We start from the raw sequence: 19,885 nt of genomic DNA on the forward strand, positions 1-19,885 counted from the left end.
TTATTTTTACCTTTAGTTAAAGAGGTTGCAATTTTAAACAGTCTTATCCAACCTGCAGCTTTTATAAGTCTCCTTGCTCCTCATGTCTCAACATGATCCTCACATCAATGTCTGTAGTAGAGCTAAATATGCCCTGTAATAAAAACTCTCAGTGGGCAAACTTTCAGAAAAAATGTGATTCAAATATTCAGAAAGGCCCAGTACTTCAACATGTAAAGTACTTCCCACTTTATACGAAAAGGTTTTTGGGTTTTTTTTCTTATTGATTAAAATACATCTTTTATTCTCTGAGAGTTGTTGAGTATCTATATGATCCCTAGCATTGTTTCTGTAATTTTTTTGTTATTTATTGAAAAGTTATATGTTCAGGGTGTGTTTAAAAGTTTTTACAATGATAGGATCTTCCTGTATGTGATGAAGAACCCTGAAGAGAATAAACTACTGGTCATTTAAGAGCAGAGGTAGCTAAGGACAATAACCTCATTACAGGTTGTAGGAAACGGGGGAAAAAAGCACAAAGACCCAATATTATTTAATGTAAAATGCATGTACATGATCTTGAAAAATGATGTGCAGGATAATTTTTGCGTGACATGTCACAGGGCAGACAACTGTACTTACCAAAATGATAGAAAATAAATTCATATCATGGTAGCCTTAAAAAGAGAGTTGTATCCTTCAGACATTCATTTTTGGTGACAAGTCTATCCTTGTTTTAGATAAATTACTTCTCCTTGCTGTGCAAAAAGCAGTCTTTCCCGTATTCAGTTTCCTATTATTCATAGCAGTAATGTTATAGCACTGTGGTTCAGCAGCAGGGAGAACAACAGCAATATTTATTGTGACCTCCTCTGCTTAGGTCATTGAGAAGGTGCTGCACACTGGACTCACAGATAGTGGTACCATCACAATACAAAAGGAGAGTGGTTTAACTGGTCTTTATAAGAAGTTGTTGTCTACCTGTTTTTCTGAATAGCCAAGATCTGACTGATTCACTTTCTCTAGATGGGCACAGTCTCTCCACCAACTCCTAAGAGACCTTCTCAGCTTGAAAAAAGTCCATTTAAATTGGTCACAGTGTGTTCAGCTGCATATGTCTTTATATGTATGGACATACAGGAAATGAAATAAAAAATCTAACAATCAAATGTCATGGGTGAAATTTTGGTAAGGAACCTGATATTTCTAGATGGAAAAATCCTTTAGTTTTAATGAAATGTCTTTTGAAACGTCTATTTATTTATTTTTTTTAAAACATAGCCCAGTAAATTATCCTTAAGAATTTTCTTCTTTAACAAAAATGTAATGTGGCATACAAAACCTAGAATTTTTGACTATACCTCATTACTAACTTTTTAAGAAGAGTATGTATAATTCTGCCATAAAGGGCTGGGAAATATCCAAGAGTATATATTTCAGTATAATAAGTGCTGAGATCTTTTAAGTGGTGATGACTTCCCCAAGCTTTTGGAGTACTATAGGTTTCTCCATATTAATATATAAATTTCTATAATTAACTGTTGTTGTAATTTCCTTCACGTATGTAGTCCATATGATTTTTCTGTAACTCAGCATATCGACAAGGCAGTTGATATATTAAGATTTTCAATAAATGGTCTGCAGTACCTCCAAAAGCATTGACTTATATTAGCAAAGTTGATAAATGCTACTTACTGATATTGTTTAGGGCCATAACAGATATGAAGATCACATCATATTATTAAAGTCAGCAGACTTTGGGATGCTTATTCTTAAACTGCCAGTGGAGGTGGGGACACTTCATAAGATTTCCAGCTTAAATGGTAACTAAGTTGACCTGTCATTTGGACACTGGGCTGTTTTGTCAGCTGAATGATGAGATAGTTTCACTAAGTACAGAGCATTTCACAGTTCAGAAAAACAGTAGGGAAACCAGTGTGGGAATACAACTCTGTAGGATATTCTTTGTATTTTTGTTTGGCTAAAGCAGGAGGTGAAGGTTCTTGTCAGTCAGGGTGGTATAGAATGATCTGAAAGCTGGGAGAATGGCTAAGGATGTTTAATTAGGGATGAGAGAGAAAACATTATTTATGATGCTCAGTCAAGTATATCTCCGTTGTTTGCTTCCTTATTTCCTCTGATCAATAGATGACCATTATGCTTTCTTTCTCACAATTAACTTCTGTGCCAGCAGCTGACCTATTCATTCCAAATATACTGAGAAACTTCTTTTTTATGAGGTACTCAGAAAATGTTTGTACATGCTGAACTGCAGATGTGGAGATATTCCAAATTGCATTAAATCATACTTCAGTATTCCATGTATGCTGTTGCATGTTACAGTGTGTAATGCTTAAATCAATAGAATGAAAATGTAGATCCAAAATTTGAGAAGATTGACATATTGCTAGACAACTATAAAAGATTAAACAGGCAAAGAAAGGAGTAGACCCCAGAAATACTACAGGCTGACCTTTGGCAAGTTCTATTACTTTGGATCTAGAATTATGTAGGCCATTTTGACAGATAGGTAACTAAAATCTTCATTTACATTAGCCCCCAGACGACTTGTCCCATTCATATGTGAACAAATGATGGGTTATCATCAGTAAGTGTTCTTAAGCTAATTACACACAGTACCGGTTTATACTGAATAATAGAAAATCATCATACAATTAAAATTAGTTGCCAGTGTGAACAGCCACTTAAAGCATAATTGGAGCCAATGCAAAAAACTCAAAACATGAGGAACTTTGTGTGACATTTTTATAGCTTTTAATAAAAAAAAATAGTGCTCACTCTTTTATGGTTTAATTTTATTCTTCTTGTCATCATAATTTTTCATCTGAGAAATAATTCATCTTTCAGAAAAAAGATCACGTATATAATTGCCTGGAGACGTTAAGAATCTATATATAAATATATACATACACATATGTATTTATTTTTTTAGGAAAAAGAGGATGACAAATCAGACACATCAAGCTCTCAGCAACAGAAAAGTCCACAAGGTCTGAGTGACACCGGCTATTCTTCTGATGGAATATCAAGTTCACTTGGTGAAATTCCAAGTCATATCCCCAGTGATGAAAAGGATTTACTCAGAGAAACTAAAATAAAAGACACTATTTCACAAGAGAGTCCACCAAGCCCTTCAGATCTAGCTAAACTGGAAAGTACAGTACTTTCTATTTTGGAAGCTCAGGCAAGTAATCTTTCGGGTGAAAAATCTGCGAAAAGCAAAGAACTTTATGAATCATACGGTGAACAGATGAAGGATCAACTTAAAACAAAGCCTTTGCCAGTCACACCAGAATCTTACAGTTCTGATGAGGAAGACTTAGGAACTATTCAAGAAGGTGAAGGAATTGTTGCAGCAGGTAGCAAAGGAAGTGCTTCCTCCCAGGCAGACTACAAGGCAGAAGATGCCAGAGATGACATTTCAACAAGAAGGCAACGCTATGATTCTGTAGAAGACAGCAGTGAGAGTGAAAATTCACCCGTCCCAAGGAGAAAAAGAAGAGCTAGTGTTGGTTCTTCAAGCAGCGATGAGTACAAACGAGATGACAGTCAAGGATCAGGTGATGAAGAAGAGTTCATTAGAAAACAGATTATAGAGATGAGTGCTGATGAAGATGCCTCAGCTTCTGAAGATGATGAATTCATTAGAAATCAGCTCAAAGAGATCAGTGTAACTGAAAGCCAAAAGAAAGAAGAAGTGAAAAGCAAAGCCAAAGGAACAGCTGGAAAACATAGAAGAATGATACGAAAAAGTAGTGCAGGCTATGATGAGGATGCAGGAAGAAGGCATTCATGGCATGATGATGATGATGAGACTTTTGATGAAAGCCCAGAGCCAAAATACAGGGAAACTAAAAGTCAAGACAGTGAAGAACTTGGAGTAACTGGAGGAGGAGGCCTTCGGCGTTTCAAAACAATAGAATTAAATAGTACAATAGAAAACAAATATTCTGAAGCATCTGAACAACAGAAAGGTATTTTGTATTTTGATGAAGAGCCTGAGCTAGAGATGGAGAGTCTTACAGATTCACCAGAAGATAGATCTAGAGGAGAAGGGTCTTCTAGTTTACATGCTTCTAGTTTTACACCAGGTACATCCCCTACTTCAGTCTCATCACTTGATGAGGACAGTGACAGCAGTCCCAGTCACAAAAAACTAGGAGGAGAGAGCAAGCAACAGCGCAAGGCCAGGCATCGGTCACATGGTCCTCTTCTTCCAACTATTGAAGATTCATCAGAAGAAGAAGAATTACGGGAAGAGGAAGAACTGCTAAAGGAACAAGAAAAACAGCGGGAATTAGAGCAACAAGAGCAGCAGCAACAGCAACAACAACAGCAGCAACAACAAAGAAAAAGTTCTAGCAAAAAATCAAAAAAGGACAAGGATGAGCTAAGAGCTCAAAGAAGAAGGGAACGTCCAAAGACTCCACCAAGTAATCTTTCTCCTATTGAAGATGCATCTCCAACAGAAGAATTAAGACAGGCAGCAGAAATGGAAGAGCTGCACAGGTCTTCCTGTTCTGAATATTCACCCAGTATTGAGTCAGATCCTGAAGGATTTGAAATCAGCCCAGAAAAAATAATAGAAGTACAGAAAGTTTATAAATTGCCTACTGCTGTCTCTCTGTACTCACCAACAGATGAACAACCAATTGGACTCTCAAAAGAAGAAAGTGGTCAGAAGACACTGAAGAGTGCTGAAGAGGTATATGAGGAGATGATGCATAAGACTCATAAGTCCAAGTCATTTCAAATTGCAAATGAAAAAGATGAAGTATTTGAAAAAGAATCTTTATATGGTGGGATGCTAATAGAAGATTATATTTATGAATCTTTAGTAGAGGATACTTACAATGGAACTATTGATACTAGTCTTGTAATGAGACAAGATGAGAGTAATGAATATATGCAACAGAGGGGAAAAGATAAAAAAATAAGAGCCTCAGAACAGACCTATGAAGAACCACAGAAAATTACTGATCTACAGAAAGACTACTATAGTGTTGAGACTTTACATTCTATTGTGCCTCAAGAAGATATTGTTTCTAGTTCTTATATTATGCCAGAAAGCCATGAAATAGTTGTATTAGACAGCACAGTAACTTCTACCACTGAAGAAAAACAGTTGTTAGATGCAGAAGCTGCTTATGAAGAGTTTATGAAAAGACAGAAAATGCAACTAACCCCTGGGTCCAGTCCAACACAGCCAACTTCAGATTTTGTTCCCACATCTGATGCAAAGATATCTAGTGTTGGAGAAATGGTGGACAGTACATCTTTAACATCAAGCACTACTTCAGCAATCTCAGATGTATCACCTGTCAGTAGCTCAGCACTTTCTATCCCCGATGTTAAAATAACACAACATTTTACAGCAGAGGAAATTGAAGATGAATACTTAACAGATTATGCCAGAGAAATTCAAGAAATACTTTCTCATGAAACATCAATTTTGACATACTCTGAGACATCGGAAGGTGCTGCATCAGTTTTACCTTCTGATACAGCTTCTTTAACATCATCTACATCTTCAGTTTGTACTACAGATAGTTCATCACCAATAGATAGTGCAACCACAGGTTATGTAGATACAACAGATGTTCTAAATAAAATAGCAGATTCTGAAGGTGTCGGGACAGAAACCCAAGTTCCCTTAGCATCTACGAAAAAGCCCTCTGAAGTGGGCATGCTTTATGACTCTGCTGCTGGAGTCACCAAAAAGCCATCAGATATGGAAAGTGTAGCCCAAGCTGTAGTTTGTTTGCCTGAAACTACACCTTCAGAAGTGACAACCACAGTTGTAAAACCCAAGGAATATGCAGCTGATGCCATTACTTTTGATATCTCCAAAATAGAAAAGGAAGCCGCTAGAAAAATTAGTACAATAGAGGCTGATGTTAGAGTTCATCATGAAGAATCACAAAAAGAATTGGGTGTTGGTATGACAGACATTAATTTTACTAGTGCTACATCTGAGCAACCACCTGTATGTATTGTATCAGTACCAGTTACAGAGCCTGCATCAGAAACATCTTCTGTACCTGCTCCCAGTGTTGTAAGTAAGAGCAGCCTGGCCTCTGTGCCTTTCTCAGCTCCTGCTGTAACACCCAAAGTATTCTCACTTTTTAGAAGCTCTTCTTTGGATTCTTCTGCACAACCTTCTCCACCCCCACCTCCTCCTCCTCCACCACCTCCTCCACCACCATTGCCTCCACCTATTTTACCTAAACCAGCCATTTATCCTAAAAAGGCATCACAGATTAAGACTTGTGCAGCAACAGCACCCACAGTGGTACCTTCAGTCACAAGTGTTCCAACACTCGACTCCACTGCTGTATTAAAGAATCATGTGGTACCTGTCACAAAAACATACACTTCAACACCTCCTCCTGTACCACCCAAACCATCCTCCATTCCAGCAGGGCTTGTTTTCAGTCACAGGCCCACTGAAGTAACTAAACCTCCAATTGCTCCTAAACCAGCAGTTCCTCCGCTCCCAATATCCGTTCATAAGCCAGCAGAAACACAGCCCAAACCAACAGGTCTGTCAATGACTTCGAGCATGACACTGAATTTGATTCCTGCAGCTGAATACAAAATAGCATCTCCCACTTCCCCTTTGTCTCCCCACTCTAACAAATCTTCACCAAGGTGGACAAAACCCTCACTGGAAACTTACGTTGTCATCACATTGCCATCTGAGCCTGGAACTCCCACAGAAGCTTTAACTACTCAGGCTATTACCAGCTGGCCATTAGAAGCACCTTCTAAAGAACAGATTCCCCAGCCTGTGCAACCAATTTTTACTCCATCAATGAAAACAATGGAAATCCAAAGTATGGCAGATCAGAATATGTATATTTCAGGTGCTTTGCAAGATATTCCTGTCACAACACAATCAACATTGGAAAAAATACCAAGTTCAAAATTAGAAATAGTAACGACAGAGGTAGCCAAGCCCCCAGTGTCTGTGGTTAAGGCCCCGATGCCTGGTTTTGGTCTAGGTAGTGTTGCTATTACTATACCTCCAGAGCCACTACATATAGTAGATCAAACCAGGTACAAAGAGAATGGAAGATTCCATCCTTTAGGTGATGTCATAGATCTTCGCACTTTAACTAAGATGGATATTGAGATGAAAGACAGCTGCATGGATCTGTCTGCTGTTTCCACAGACATAAGAAAGCAAATGCCAGCAAGTGATACATGTGGGCGGACAGTGAGTACTGTCCAGCCAGCTATAATCAATCTTAGTACTGCATGTATTGCAGGTCCTTCTCTGTCTGTAGTCACCGAGACAGTAACTGTAATGACCTGCACAACCACTGTAAGCTTCACTGCCAGTAAAGACACATTTGTGGATCTGGGACATGCAATGACAACACCACTCCAGCTAACAACATCGAAACATTTTGAGCCTGCATACAGAGTAACAGGGAGCCAGCCATTCTCTGCAGGTAGAGATGAAGTGCCAATAAATTTATCCCTTGGTACATCAGCACATGCAGTGACATGGGCTACTACAAAGCCTGTTACTGTACCACCTGTTGGTGTTACAAACGGTTGGACTGATCTCTCCACTTCTCAGGAGCCAATGGAGGGTGAAGCAGTTGACCTTAGCACTGCAAAATCCCACAGAACAGTAGTAACAATGGATGAAACTACTTCCGGTGTCATAACAACAGTAATAGAAGATGATGAAAAGCCTGTGGATCTGACTGCAGGGCGAAGAGCTGTCTGCTGTGATATGGTTTATAAGTTGCCATTTGGTAGGAGTTGTACAGCACAGCAGCCACCAGCCACACTTCCTGAAGATCGCTTTGGTTACAGAGATGACCATTATCAATATGATCGTTCAGGGTCATATAGCTACCGAGGAATAGGAGGTATGAAACCATCTATGTCTGACACAAATTTGTCAGAAGCTGGACTGTTTGCATACAAAAGCAAGAATAGTTTTGATTATCGAGTTGGGGCTACTGATGCAGCAGTAGATCTTACCTCTGGAAGAGTTACTACAGGTCAGTATGACACAGCAGCAGATCTTTCTTTGAAATATAATTTTGATGTTCCTCACCTCATTTCAGGATGATTTTTTTTTTGTTATTTTTCCCTTCTTTCTATTGTTTTGTTTTCTTTTGGACAGTGTGACAAATTATTCTGGATTACACGTGCTTTTCATTTCTTCATTTTACTTATGTGTTTTGCACAGAGGTGCCTGCATGTGCCTGCATGTTCAGAAATGCTGTTTCCTTCACATCTAAAGTAGATCATTAACCTGAAGATTTGCATGCAGTTTCCCCTTCCCATTTAATTCATCAAGATGGAATGACTTTCAGAATCCGCAAAGCAACATTCTTTTGTGGGACTGGACTGTAACTTTGCCCTGTAATTTCAGGTGAGGTTATGGATTATTCAAGCAAGACTACTGGTCCTTATCCAGAGACTCGTCAGGTCATTTCTGGCATCGGGATCAGTACACCACAATATTCCCAAGCAAGAATGGCATCATCTCTGGGTTCTCAATTTGGTGTTGGAAGTGTTTTAAGATCATCCAATGGTGTTGTTTATTCTTCAGTAGCAACTCCAATCCCATCCACATTTGCCATCACTACACAACCTGGTTCTATTTTCAGTACAAGTGTCAGAGATTTACCTACTATCCAAACAATTGACTCTGTTCCCTCTTTATCAACTTTGCAACAGAGTCAACCACTCCCAAGGTCATACAGTTTCTTGACAACAGTGGCAGCTGAAAAAGATAGTGCAATTACTGCCATTGATTTGGAGACAGGGTTACCACCTCTTGGCCTAGAAACTGTTACCACTGAGCCGACTACCTTGATACCAGCTTTAACTACAGCATCTGAAGTTTATACAGATGTAATTGAAGATGAGGTTGCCCTTCTCATTGCCCCTGAAGAAGGCAAACAGCAGCAGCTTGATTTGGAGCGTGAACTTCTTGAGCTTGAGAAAATTAAGCAGCAACGCTTTGCAGAAGAGCTGGAATGGGAGCGCCAGGAAATTCAAAGATTTAGGGAACAAGAAAAATTCATGGTGCAAAAAAAGCTTGAAGAGTTGCAATCCATGAAACATCATCTCTTATTTCAGCAAGAAGAGGAACGACAAGCTCAGTTTATGATGAGACAAGAGACATTAGCTCAGCAGCAATTGCAGCTTGAACAATTTCAGCAACTTCAACAACAGCTACACCAACAGTTAGAGGAGCAAAAAATTCGTCAAATATATCAGTATGGTTATGACCCTTCAGGAACTGGCTCTCCACAAACTACCACAGATCAAACTCTTTTGGAAGGACAGTATGCAACTACAGAAAATGGCCAGTTTTGGCCTACTGATGATGCAACCACTACTGCTTCAGGAATGCTGGGTATTGAAATTCCACAAAGCCAAACATGGTACACAGTTCAGTCTGATGGCATTACCCAGTACATGCCTAGGTCTGGTATCCTAAGCTCTGTTTCAGAAATGTCTCTTAAGGATATTGATGTTAGAGAAGAGAAACAATTGAAAAAGAGAAGTTCTATGCCAAAATTACGTGGCCCATATGAGGAGCTTGAAGAGACCCTTGAAGAGGAGCCCCGGTGTTTCAAAAAGATAGTGGACAGTGGAGTGCAAACCGATGATGAAGATGGAGCAGACAGAGGTTACACAAACAGGAGACGGAGACCCAAGAAGAGCGTTGATACAAGTGTTCAGACAGATGATGAAGATCAAGATGAATGGGATCTTTCTAGCAGATCCAGAAGGAAGCCTCGTGTAGGGAAATACAGTGAGAGTACCACTGAGGCAGACAAAGCTAAACAGTTCTCCAAAGTATCTAGTATTGCAGTTCAGACTGTGGCAGAGATTTCAGTACAAACAGAACCTGTAGGAACAATAAGAACACCTTCAATCAGGGCCAGATTAGATGCTAAGGTTGAAATCATAAAGCACATTTCAGCTCCAGAAAAAACATACAAAGGAGAAAGTCTGGGATGTCAGACAGAGGCTGAGTCAGATTCTCAGAGTCCTCAATATCTGTCAGCTTCATCTCCTCAGAAGGATAAAAAACGCCCAACACCATTAGAGATAGGATACTCATCCCACCTTCGTCCAGACTCCACATTGCAGGTAGTCCCTTCCCCTCCCAAATCTCCCAAAGTTCTCTATTCACCCATTTCACCTGTTTCACCAAGCAAAGTTATAGAGTCAGCTTTTGTACCCTATGAAAAACCCATTACTGATGACATCAGCCCTCAGAAGATGCTGCATGCTGACATTGCCAAGGTTCCTCCATCAAGCCCAAAGGCAGCAAAGATGATGCAACGTTCTATGTCTGATCCTAAGCCCCTGAGTCCCACAGCAGAAGACAGTTCCAGAGCTCAGTTTCAGTACACTGAGGGTTTCATGGTAAGAAGTATTTGCTTTCCTTTTTTTTTTTTTTTTAAGTGTAATTCTGCAGCTATCAGTACAGCATGAAGGCTTACACACTTATTCACAATCCTTGCGTATGTTTCATTTTTGCACACCTTCCTGAAAAAAAGCAGTGGTTATTTTCTTCATTGATTTGCCTGGAAATATAGGAGTACATATTACAGTCTTACTAAGATTTCAGAAAAAAATACAGCAAATTCTTATTCACAATTTGGAAGGCACCGCAATATAGTTGTTACCTCTAATTCTCCAGAAAGTGGAAAGCATTTTCTTTCTCATGATACAACACCCAGCAGAGGTGATTGTTCTTGATGTTTGGTATTTCTGGTGGCTTTCAAATGCCGAATTATCTAGTTATACCCTCTAAGACTTCCACAGTAAGCAGTTAACTCACATATTTGTGTGGATATTAAACATTTCCTATGCTGTTACTACTTGGAAAACAGTCCTTGAGAAAACTGTAATGATGCCATTGGCAGTCCATACCAGCCTCGTTCTCTAATGCATGATTAGCACAGTGCATAAAATTGTAGCAGAAGCATTGAAGTTCCACATAGAGGATTTGTAACATCACCTTGAAGAAAAATTGCTCATTAGTTATAGTTGGGTTTACTAGATATTGGAGAGCAGGTATAATATTGTAAAATAACTGTCAATGAAACGATTACTGAGAAAAAATTACTCAATTTGCTTATTTCATAGATATGTATTTAATATAACTGTAAACTTTGTATGATGGATGATAAATTCTATAAACAGTTGATTGTTTAAAGGCCTTTACAGTAGATTTTGATCACAAACAGTATTCATTAATGAGACATGAAAAGGGATTGTTCATACAAGCCCACATATTTATTAACATTTTACCTTGAGTCCAAACAGTAATGAGCTAGAATGTTCTTATCAGAATATGGCCATCAACCAGCAAATAGCCCGTGTCTCTAAGCACTTACAGTGTAAATAAATGAGGTGGACATTTTCATGGAACATGGGGTGAAAGCAGACAAGAACAAGGAAAATGAAAAAATTCCCATGGACATGAAGTGTACTACACCCTCTGTATCATGAGGTATCTGGCAAGGAAGCTGCTCTCTGAACCTCTTGTGACCACCATGTCTGGTTTTATCTCTGAAGTTGTTAAGCATTCAGTCTGTTATACCTCTCTCTATGGTAGAGTTTTGTTAATCAAGTATCTAAAGTTCACTTAGCTTACTGTGACATTAAGTACCTAAAATTTAAAGGAGGAAAATATATATAAAACAAAAAAAGAAAATATTCAGAGTGACACCTACAGAAAGCAGTCTAATGACATCAGCGTTCAATGATTCTATGAAATATGGGCATACATTACTTTTGCAGTTGCTGTATTAGTTTCAGTTCTCAATTACTGAGTACAGTTCTGTTGTGAAGGAGGGATCTGCAGTATAAGATCTGAATGATCTCCTGGTTTCCATGAGACTTGGATTATCTTGCTGAGCGTGAAAGTAAGATGTTTCCTCAACTTCAAAATATTTTTGGCAGTAGGACTGTTTTTTCATTCTTCATGCAGTGCCCATGACAGCCAAAACCCTTATATGTTAATTCTCTTTGTATCTTTTTGTGCCTACTGACTGGAGAGCTCCTAATTCCAGAATTATAAAAAGGAAAGGTTAGAAGAGATCAGTTATTTCATGCAAAACAATGAAGTTGAGTGCAGACAAACCTGTGAAACAGCTCACTCTGGAAAGCAGAATTTACTAGAGCTGAACATAAAATCATAAAATCGAAATGACAGATTGATCTTTCACTACCTTAGGGAAGTGAAGTGTGTTTATATTTTTTGCCTGGACAAATATCTCATAATTTTTTCAATAGTTCTTGTCTCAGGGTCATGACTTTGTCTGAATTCATAAACATTGCAGGTGAAAAGGGGTTTCATGTATATGTTTCACGGGCTTCTTTTTATGATAGTTTATCAGACAAGTTGATCCTTATTCAAACAGTGGGACTAAAAAATTAAGGTTAAAGTTAGTCTCCTTCCAAGGATTACAATGAAATGATAACTTGTCCTTCAGGCAATGCTCTTTCACCACTTCTTCCATTGAAAAATATATTTATTTCAATATTTCAAGAAAAGATATTATGGAGACTAGTCTGGGAGTGGCCTGATTAGCATAACTCGTTAGGTTAGCATGCAATTAATTAACAGCATGGGTGGATCTGCCAGACAGTGTGTTACCACACTCAGCAATAGACTAAGCCATCACCTCTGGTAAGGCACACAAGTTCCTGCATCCCTGAAGATTCACCTGCAGCTACATATGAGGCTGGTTTATTTCTTATGGACAGGAGATTTTGAGATTGAATCCAGGCTAAAAATCCAGAGAAGTTGTAGATGTACCTATTGAGTTCCTTTTGGACTTAAATATCAAGTCACACACTTCTTGTGTATGTTTCAAACAAATTCACTGAAAACTGAGTTGAAAAGAGGATCTCACTTGTATCTAGAAACAATTCTAGACAGTCTTATCCCTGTGTAAATGTAAAAAAGAGGATTTACCTATCTTCTCCTTTAACTAGGTAATTTTAACTAGATTTAAGATTACGTTTGCTTCTAATGATCTGAATTATTTGCACTTTAGAGTCCTGTCCACATTTTAAGCTACTGCTTCATGTGCTGTGTTTGAAATCCTGTGGAATAGCATCTGTGTGACACAAATGAGGCATCTTTTTCCCTCTATTAGATCTTCAAAACAGGAAGACTACCCCACATTTGCTCAGCATACCATATAAACATCATTTTCTAAAGCACATTTAACTGGGTCAGTCTGTCTTGCATTATCCTTTTAAATTAGTCCATGTCATACATTATCTATTCAACTAAGGAACATTCGTGCAAAATAGAAAATTACTATGTTATTCAAACCTTTATTTTTCAGATGGAATTCTTAAGAATCATTTATAAAGCATGAGATTTATGGCAGAGATGACAAAAAGCCTAGCTGTCTTGTCACTTGGGCCTTTTCTTACCTGCTGTCAGCTTATCCACCTTCCTTTTAAACCAGCTCTTATATACCCATTTTTAAAATGTCCTTGGTCACAAATCCATTCCTCATTCTTATCTTCCATAAAAGACACAGAATGAAGGTACTGTAATATATTTTCACTCATTTCCAGCTGACTAGTTTATCTTGGTTATCCATTACTGAGCTACTTTGAGTTTCAGTTGTGTAAAGAGAGCACTACCATGTTCCCGGCTTTCAGGGTAAATACAGAATATAAATGTATACAGCAGAAACAAGCAGGCACAGAGGAATGACATAGGGGCACATACTGACCAGAAAGAAAGCACTGATTGCTACAATAAAACATAAAAATAGATCAAAGCAACTGATGCTAAAGTCTCTGCAAGTATATTATGATGTTGTCCAAGAGGAGCCAGTTGTTGGTTTGGACTAATTTTCCCTGCTGGGATTTGAGCCCACTTGAGATGCACTTAGAATGGAGCTACCTACTTAGTCTTCTCCAGAAGGAATCTAGGTTCCCTGTATGAAAACCTCCCTGCAAACTGTAGCAATGTGCACTAACTAGAGACAACCATTTTGTTCTTGTCAAAGTATTCCAAGTTTCATCTTGTAATGAAATACAAGCTATAATTCCAGCACTTTTCCTCATATTTTCATTAAAATAGTTTTAAATTTGTAATATACTGACTTGATCAGCCAAATATGCCACTTGGAAGTGATGAAGACTGGCAAAATCCATAACAGGTCATATGTCATATGTGAATATTACTTTAAAAATCCCCAGGAGTGTGGTACATACAAAACTTATGATCAAATATAATTAAAAAGAAAAAAAATTTGAGAACAGTAAAAAGATATTCTGTGTGCATCTTCATCCTTCTCTGTGTGTATGAATATCCTTCCTCTGTACAGGAGGTCTCTGAGATGCTCATTTGATACAAATCAGTGAATTTTAAATTATCCCTGTTATTTTTTTTTTTTTTTTAATTATCCTCCTTTTTTTTAGAGGACTTCTAGAGAAGACATCCACAATATCCCCATGCAACCTGTTCCAGTGGCTTACCACCTTCATAGTAAAGAATTTCATTCTAACATCTAATCTAAATCTTCTCTCTTCAAGTTTTAAACCATTGCCCCTTGTCCTCTTGCTACACACCCATGGAGAAAATAAAAGTCCTGCCCCAACTTCCTTGTTTGCCCCCTTCAGGTATTGGAAAGGCAGTATATGGTCACCTCAGAGCCTCCTCTTCTCCAGGCTGGAAAACCCCAACTTCCTGAGGCTATCGTTATAGTGGAGGTGCTCCAGCCCTATGATCATTTTTGTAGCTCTCCTCTGGACACACTCAAGGAGCTCTATGTGCTTCTTGTGCTGGGGACTCCAGAACTGGACACAGTACTCAAGCTGGCATCTCACATGGGTGGAGGGGGAGAAACAGTTCTCTTGACTGGCTGGTTATGCTTCTTTCAATGCAACCTAGGACAGCGGTTGGCTTTCTGAGCTGCAATCTCACATTGATGGCTCATGTTAAGCTTCTAGTCCACCATCACTCCCAAGTCCATCTCCTCAGGACTGTCCTCAATCCTTCCTCCTCCTAACCTGTGTTTCTGCATGGAATTACATTGACCCAAGCGCAGAACCTTGCACTTGGCCTTGTTGAACTTCATGCAGTTTGAATGAGCCCCTTTCTTGTACTGGCCAAGGTCCCTCTGGATGGCTTCCCTTCCCTCTAGCCTGTTCACCACACAGTCTGGTGTTATCAGCAGACTTGCTGAGGATGCATTCAATTTCAATGTTAATGTCACCAACAAAGATGTTAAATAGCACTTGTCTGAGTACTGACCCTTGAGGAACACCACCCATCACACATCTCCATTTGAACACTGAGCCATTGATCACAACTCTTTGGGTGTGACCATCCAGCCAGCTTCTTGTCCAATGAGTGATCCGTCCATATTGTTCCAGTTTAGAGACAAGAATATCATGTGGGACACTGTTGAATTCTTTTTAATGTGTTTTGCATTTTAAAAAGTTATTTGTTAAGCTAAATAACTATTTAAAATTATAAATTAAACTAGATGTAGGCTTTTGGGTTTACATGTTGATGCTGAAAAATCAAATTTAAGTAGTATTAACCACTAAGAAAAATAGTCTCTTCTATTGATTTCTGACTCTATCACAATATTGTTTATAGATACACTAAAATTTTTGCAATTGCTATTTTAAAATGGAAGTAGATATGTTAATTCAAATTGGTTCATCTGCTTGTTTTATGTTTGTATTTTAAAATTTCCACCAATTTCTGCGTTGACTGTGAACAGATTCTAATTGACCAAGACTGGATTTAGACACTTGAATCCCATGGTCTCTCTGTCCGGGGACCTGGACAGACTGGACTGATGAGCCAAAACCAGTTGTATGAGGTTCAGCAGGGCCAAGTGATGGTCATGCATTACAGTCACAACAGCCCCTTGCAAGGCTATGGCCCTGGTGAAGAGTGACTGGTGAGCTGCCTAGCAGAAAAGAACTTGGGAGTGTTGGTCAACAGCCAACTGAATGTGAGCCAGCAGTGTGCACAGGTAGCCAGGAAGGCCAACAGCATCATGGCTTCTATCTGAAACATTGGCCAACAAGACGAGGGAACTGTGCTTGGCACTGATGAGGCCACACCTCAAGTACTGTATTCAGTTCTGGGCCTCTCCCTACAAGAAGGACATTAAGTTGTTGGAGCAGGTCCAGAGAAAGGCAATCAAGGGTCTAGAGAAAAAAAGCCCTATGTGGAGAAGCTGAGGGAACTGGGATTGTTTAGTTTGAAGAAGAGGAGGCTCAAGGTGTACTTTATCCCCCTCTCTAACTACGTGAAAGGAGGTTTGTATTGAGGTGGGTGTTTGCCTCTTCTCCCAGGTAAATAATAATACAGCAAGAGGAAATATCCTGAAGTTGTACCAGGGAAGTATTAGACTTGGTATTAAAGAACTTCTTCACTGAGAATAGTCAGGCAGTGGAAAGAGCTGCCCAGGTGGTAGAGTCAGTATCCCTGAAGGTATTAAGAAAACATGTAGACCTGACACTTCAGGACATTCTTTGTGGTCATAGTGGGGTTTTTTCTGGTTTGGCAGGTGGACTCGGTGATCTTAGAGGTCTTTTCAAACCATGACAGTCCTGTGATTGTATGTTCTTATTTCCTACTTTTTATCTCATTAAAAACTGTTCATTATTTGCTCATGACCTCTATCAATTCTGCACAGAAGAATTTATGATTCAGTTAAAGTTTGGATTGTAAATTGCTTTCTTGGTGCCAAAGCTTGTGTCAGCGTAGTGTTAAGGTAAATGGCTGGTAACAGGTGGGCATCATAGTACAGAAAATAATTGACACCAATTCAGACTTTCAGAAGCTATCCTATCCATAGTTCTCAAATCTGACCTGGAGAGACCAAGATGTTTTTTCCTTCATGCTTATCAGTTTCTCTAAATAATTTCTGGCTTTGTTACCAAGAAGGATTTATACATTCGTGTTTTTTAGAAACTCAAAAATGTTTTATCTGCTGCAATATTCAGCTCAGGGAGTAGGATCCATAATGAATAATACGTTCAGTGCTTACAGTCTCTGTGTTTAGAATGAAGATATGAGACAGGAGTTAACAGTTTGCTCAGTGCTGTGTTGCTTTCATCAGCCGTTTTGAAACTTCAAATACAGGGGTAAGTCTGAAACATTGTCACAGGATATGGCTTAGACATCTCTCTGAAACTGATGCAGAGTCTGAAATCACTTTCTTCGTATTCCTCTCACTCTCTGACTAGAGAAGAAGCCTGTCTTTTGGCTCTTCTCCTCCAGAAATTCTTGCATTTTGTACCAAGTGAATTCATGGCTCAGTTCAATTTCTGTTCACATTCTCCATCTGTCCATATCTTCTCTCTAATCTCCTTCCTATACCCTACTTCATTTTCTTTGACAGTTTCTCTCTGACAGCTTCTCTTATCCAATCTAAGTGGTTCCTATAAAAATACAGCTTTTATAATCTCACCTTATTCACTCCGCATGATGTTTTCTAATGCTGAATCTAGCTCAAGTATTGAGTGTTATGCTGCTCTTACACTGCCTGGGAAGCCTTTTCCCTTGTGTAGGATCATAAATGCCAAACAGACTAAATGGACCAGCCATTAGCTAAAAGTAAAGGCAGGATTTGAAATTAAATAGCTAGTATGAAGGAAAGCCTGAAGGGGAATTAAATACTGAGTATTTCCTCCTCTGTGTGTAGGATGAGAAGTTTAACGGTCCTGATTTCTCTAAATTTATATTACAACTTGATATAGACAGTCATCAGTTGCCAGAGGTGAAATGATGTGAGAAGTGATGGTCGAGGTGGATCAGATTGAGAGTTACCCACCTCAAATTTAAACCTAATATAGGGAAGATTATTATGATGCTCTTTATTTTCAACTGCTGTATGGCATTAATAAAAGAAAGTTAATAAACCTCAGGAAATCATAAAGTAGCTTGGAAGTAATATTTACTCCATAACTTTTTGAAGCACATCTTATGTAACCTCTTTCATAGTTGTGGTTTAACTGTATATATATGATGTAAGATGGTAACAGTGAAATAAAATTATACTTCTTGCCAAGGTGAAGTTGGAACCAATGACTTACTTTTCCTTTTATGATTTCCAAGTTCTAAGCCGCAGAAGAAATATTATTGCCTTTGCTGAAGAATGTAGAGGAATTAGTGAGTTTATCTTTTGCTCATTTGATCGGTGATGTAGCATAGGGTGTTTTATGGTAATTCCTCTAGATATTTCTTCAGGCAGACAATTCTTTTGACAGCAGAGGAGTAGGCTGCTCTGAGTCCTTATGTTCCTACAGTCTGTTCGAACATTGCTTGTCTGAGAGAACCATAACCTGGGCAGAGGAATCTCTTTTTATCTTTTTTTTTTTTCCTGCTTCTTCCTCATTTGACCCAAGACCTCACCAAAGAAAACGGGAAGTTTTGTCAATATTATTAAATAATATTTTTATTATATGTATAGATAATTTCTATATTTACTATATTTATATTATATATGTACATATATAATATGTTAAAAAGCCAATGGCTTTTCTTGAAGATATTTTGCAAACATGATTATCAGTATTTTTTTATCTCTGTTTTCTATTAAAGCTTATATTTAATAAAAATAAATACTGCAGTTTTTACTCTTTCACGCCTTCCACAACATCTTGACAGTAAATCCCTTAGAATGTCAGTGCCTGTATTATGCTTTGCAAGTATTAACTGTCTAAGCTCCTCAGCTATCACAGTGACTGAAAAAAATAAAAAAAATGCATTGGGAAGTTTATGTGGAGGATATGTAGTCCCACTTCCATCTCAGTGCTGGCTTTTCAAAGCTAGAACAGATATCTAGGAGGTTTGTCCAGTTGAATTTCGAAATTCTGTAAGGATGAAGATTTTATTGTCTCTCTGGGCATCCTGTTCTGAAGCTTCACTGTTTTCATGTTAAAGAATGCTTCCTTTCTCTCCTGCAACTTGTGCCTTCTTGTCCTTCACTCTGCATCTCTTGAAGAGTCTGAGTCTGTCTTTTTGGTAGTGTTGCATTTGAGAGTTGAAGACAACAACTACCTGTTTTTTTTTACAGACTGAAAGCTTAGTTCAACTTAGCTTCTCTAAGTGGAAAAGCCACTTCTCTCAAGCCCTTATCATCTTACTGGGCCTGGATTGAGCTTTCTAGCTAAAATTTTCAGTGCTTTGGGTGGATATAAAATGGGACGGAAGGTGTATGGGAACCTCTCCTCAATACTTCTCTTCTAGTTAGTGGTGTTATTCTCAATTATCTTGAGTGCAGTGACACTTGACATGCTGTACTGCTTCACTTCAGAAGCAAATCATGTTCCCTCCAGCACTTTCTATCCAGCATTACAAAGAAATGCACACTACTGTTCAGGAAACACTAGTCTATAGCCCCCATTAAGCTCTCAAACTCAGTAATTAGGGTTAGGGTGGAATGTTTGCCACTAACATCACTTTCTTGTTTTCTAGATGCTTTTTTGATACACTGAAGTTTAGAGAAATTGTCTTTTCGTAATGAAAACTAGTATATAGGAAAGTAATACATTGGTGATACATAAATTCTGAGATGCTAACACCTCAATGTCATCATTATAGAGAGAAATGAATGTATTTGTAAAATATCTAAATGAGGAATTTCCTTCAAAAATATGACACAAAGTATTTCTATCTTTTATACTAAAGAAAATAAGGAGCCACAATTGAAGCATGAGTGATGGAGCACTGCCAAAACAGTTTTGTTTCAGCACCATCCCAAATTTAAGTTGGCACTCAATGTGTTTTTATTCTTATTGTCTTTGAATATGATTTTTAGAATCTTAATGTTGTAATATTTTCTTCTGTTCTGGAAACTGTTTTGGAAGTACTAGGTTTTTTAAAGTA

The 19,885-nt window shown here is 38.4% G+C and overlaps 1 protein-coding gene across 1 annotated transcript in view; it reads left to right on the forward strand.

The window, feature by feature from the left end:
- PCLO (piccolo presynaptic cytomatrix protein) overlaps window positions 1-19,885 on the forward strand; it is a 281,990-nt gene that overhangs the window by 125,553 nt on the left and 136,552 nt on the right. Inside the window, exons 5-6 of the mRNA XM_030467444.1 lie at window positions 2,933-8,021; window positions 8,399-10,413. Coding sequence (XP_030323304.1) covers window positions 2,933-8,021; window positions 8,399-10,413 — 7,104 coding nt within the window. The remainder of the gene's footprint in view (window positions 1-2,932; window positions 8,022-8,398; window positions 10,414-19,885) is intronic.

This window comes from Calypte anna, chromosome 1, assembly GCF_003957555.1.
Source record: "Calypte anna isolate BGI_N300 chromosome 1, bCalAnn1_v1.p, whole genome shotgun sequence".
NCBI lineage: Eukaryota > Metazoa > Chordata > Aves > Apodiformes > Trochilidae > Calypte > Calypte anna.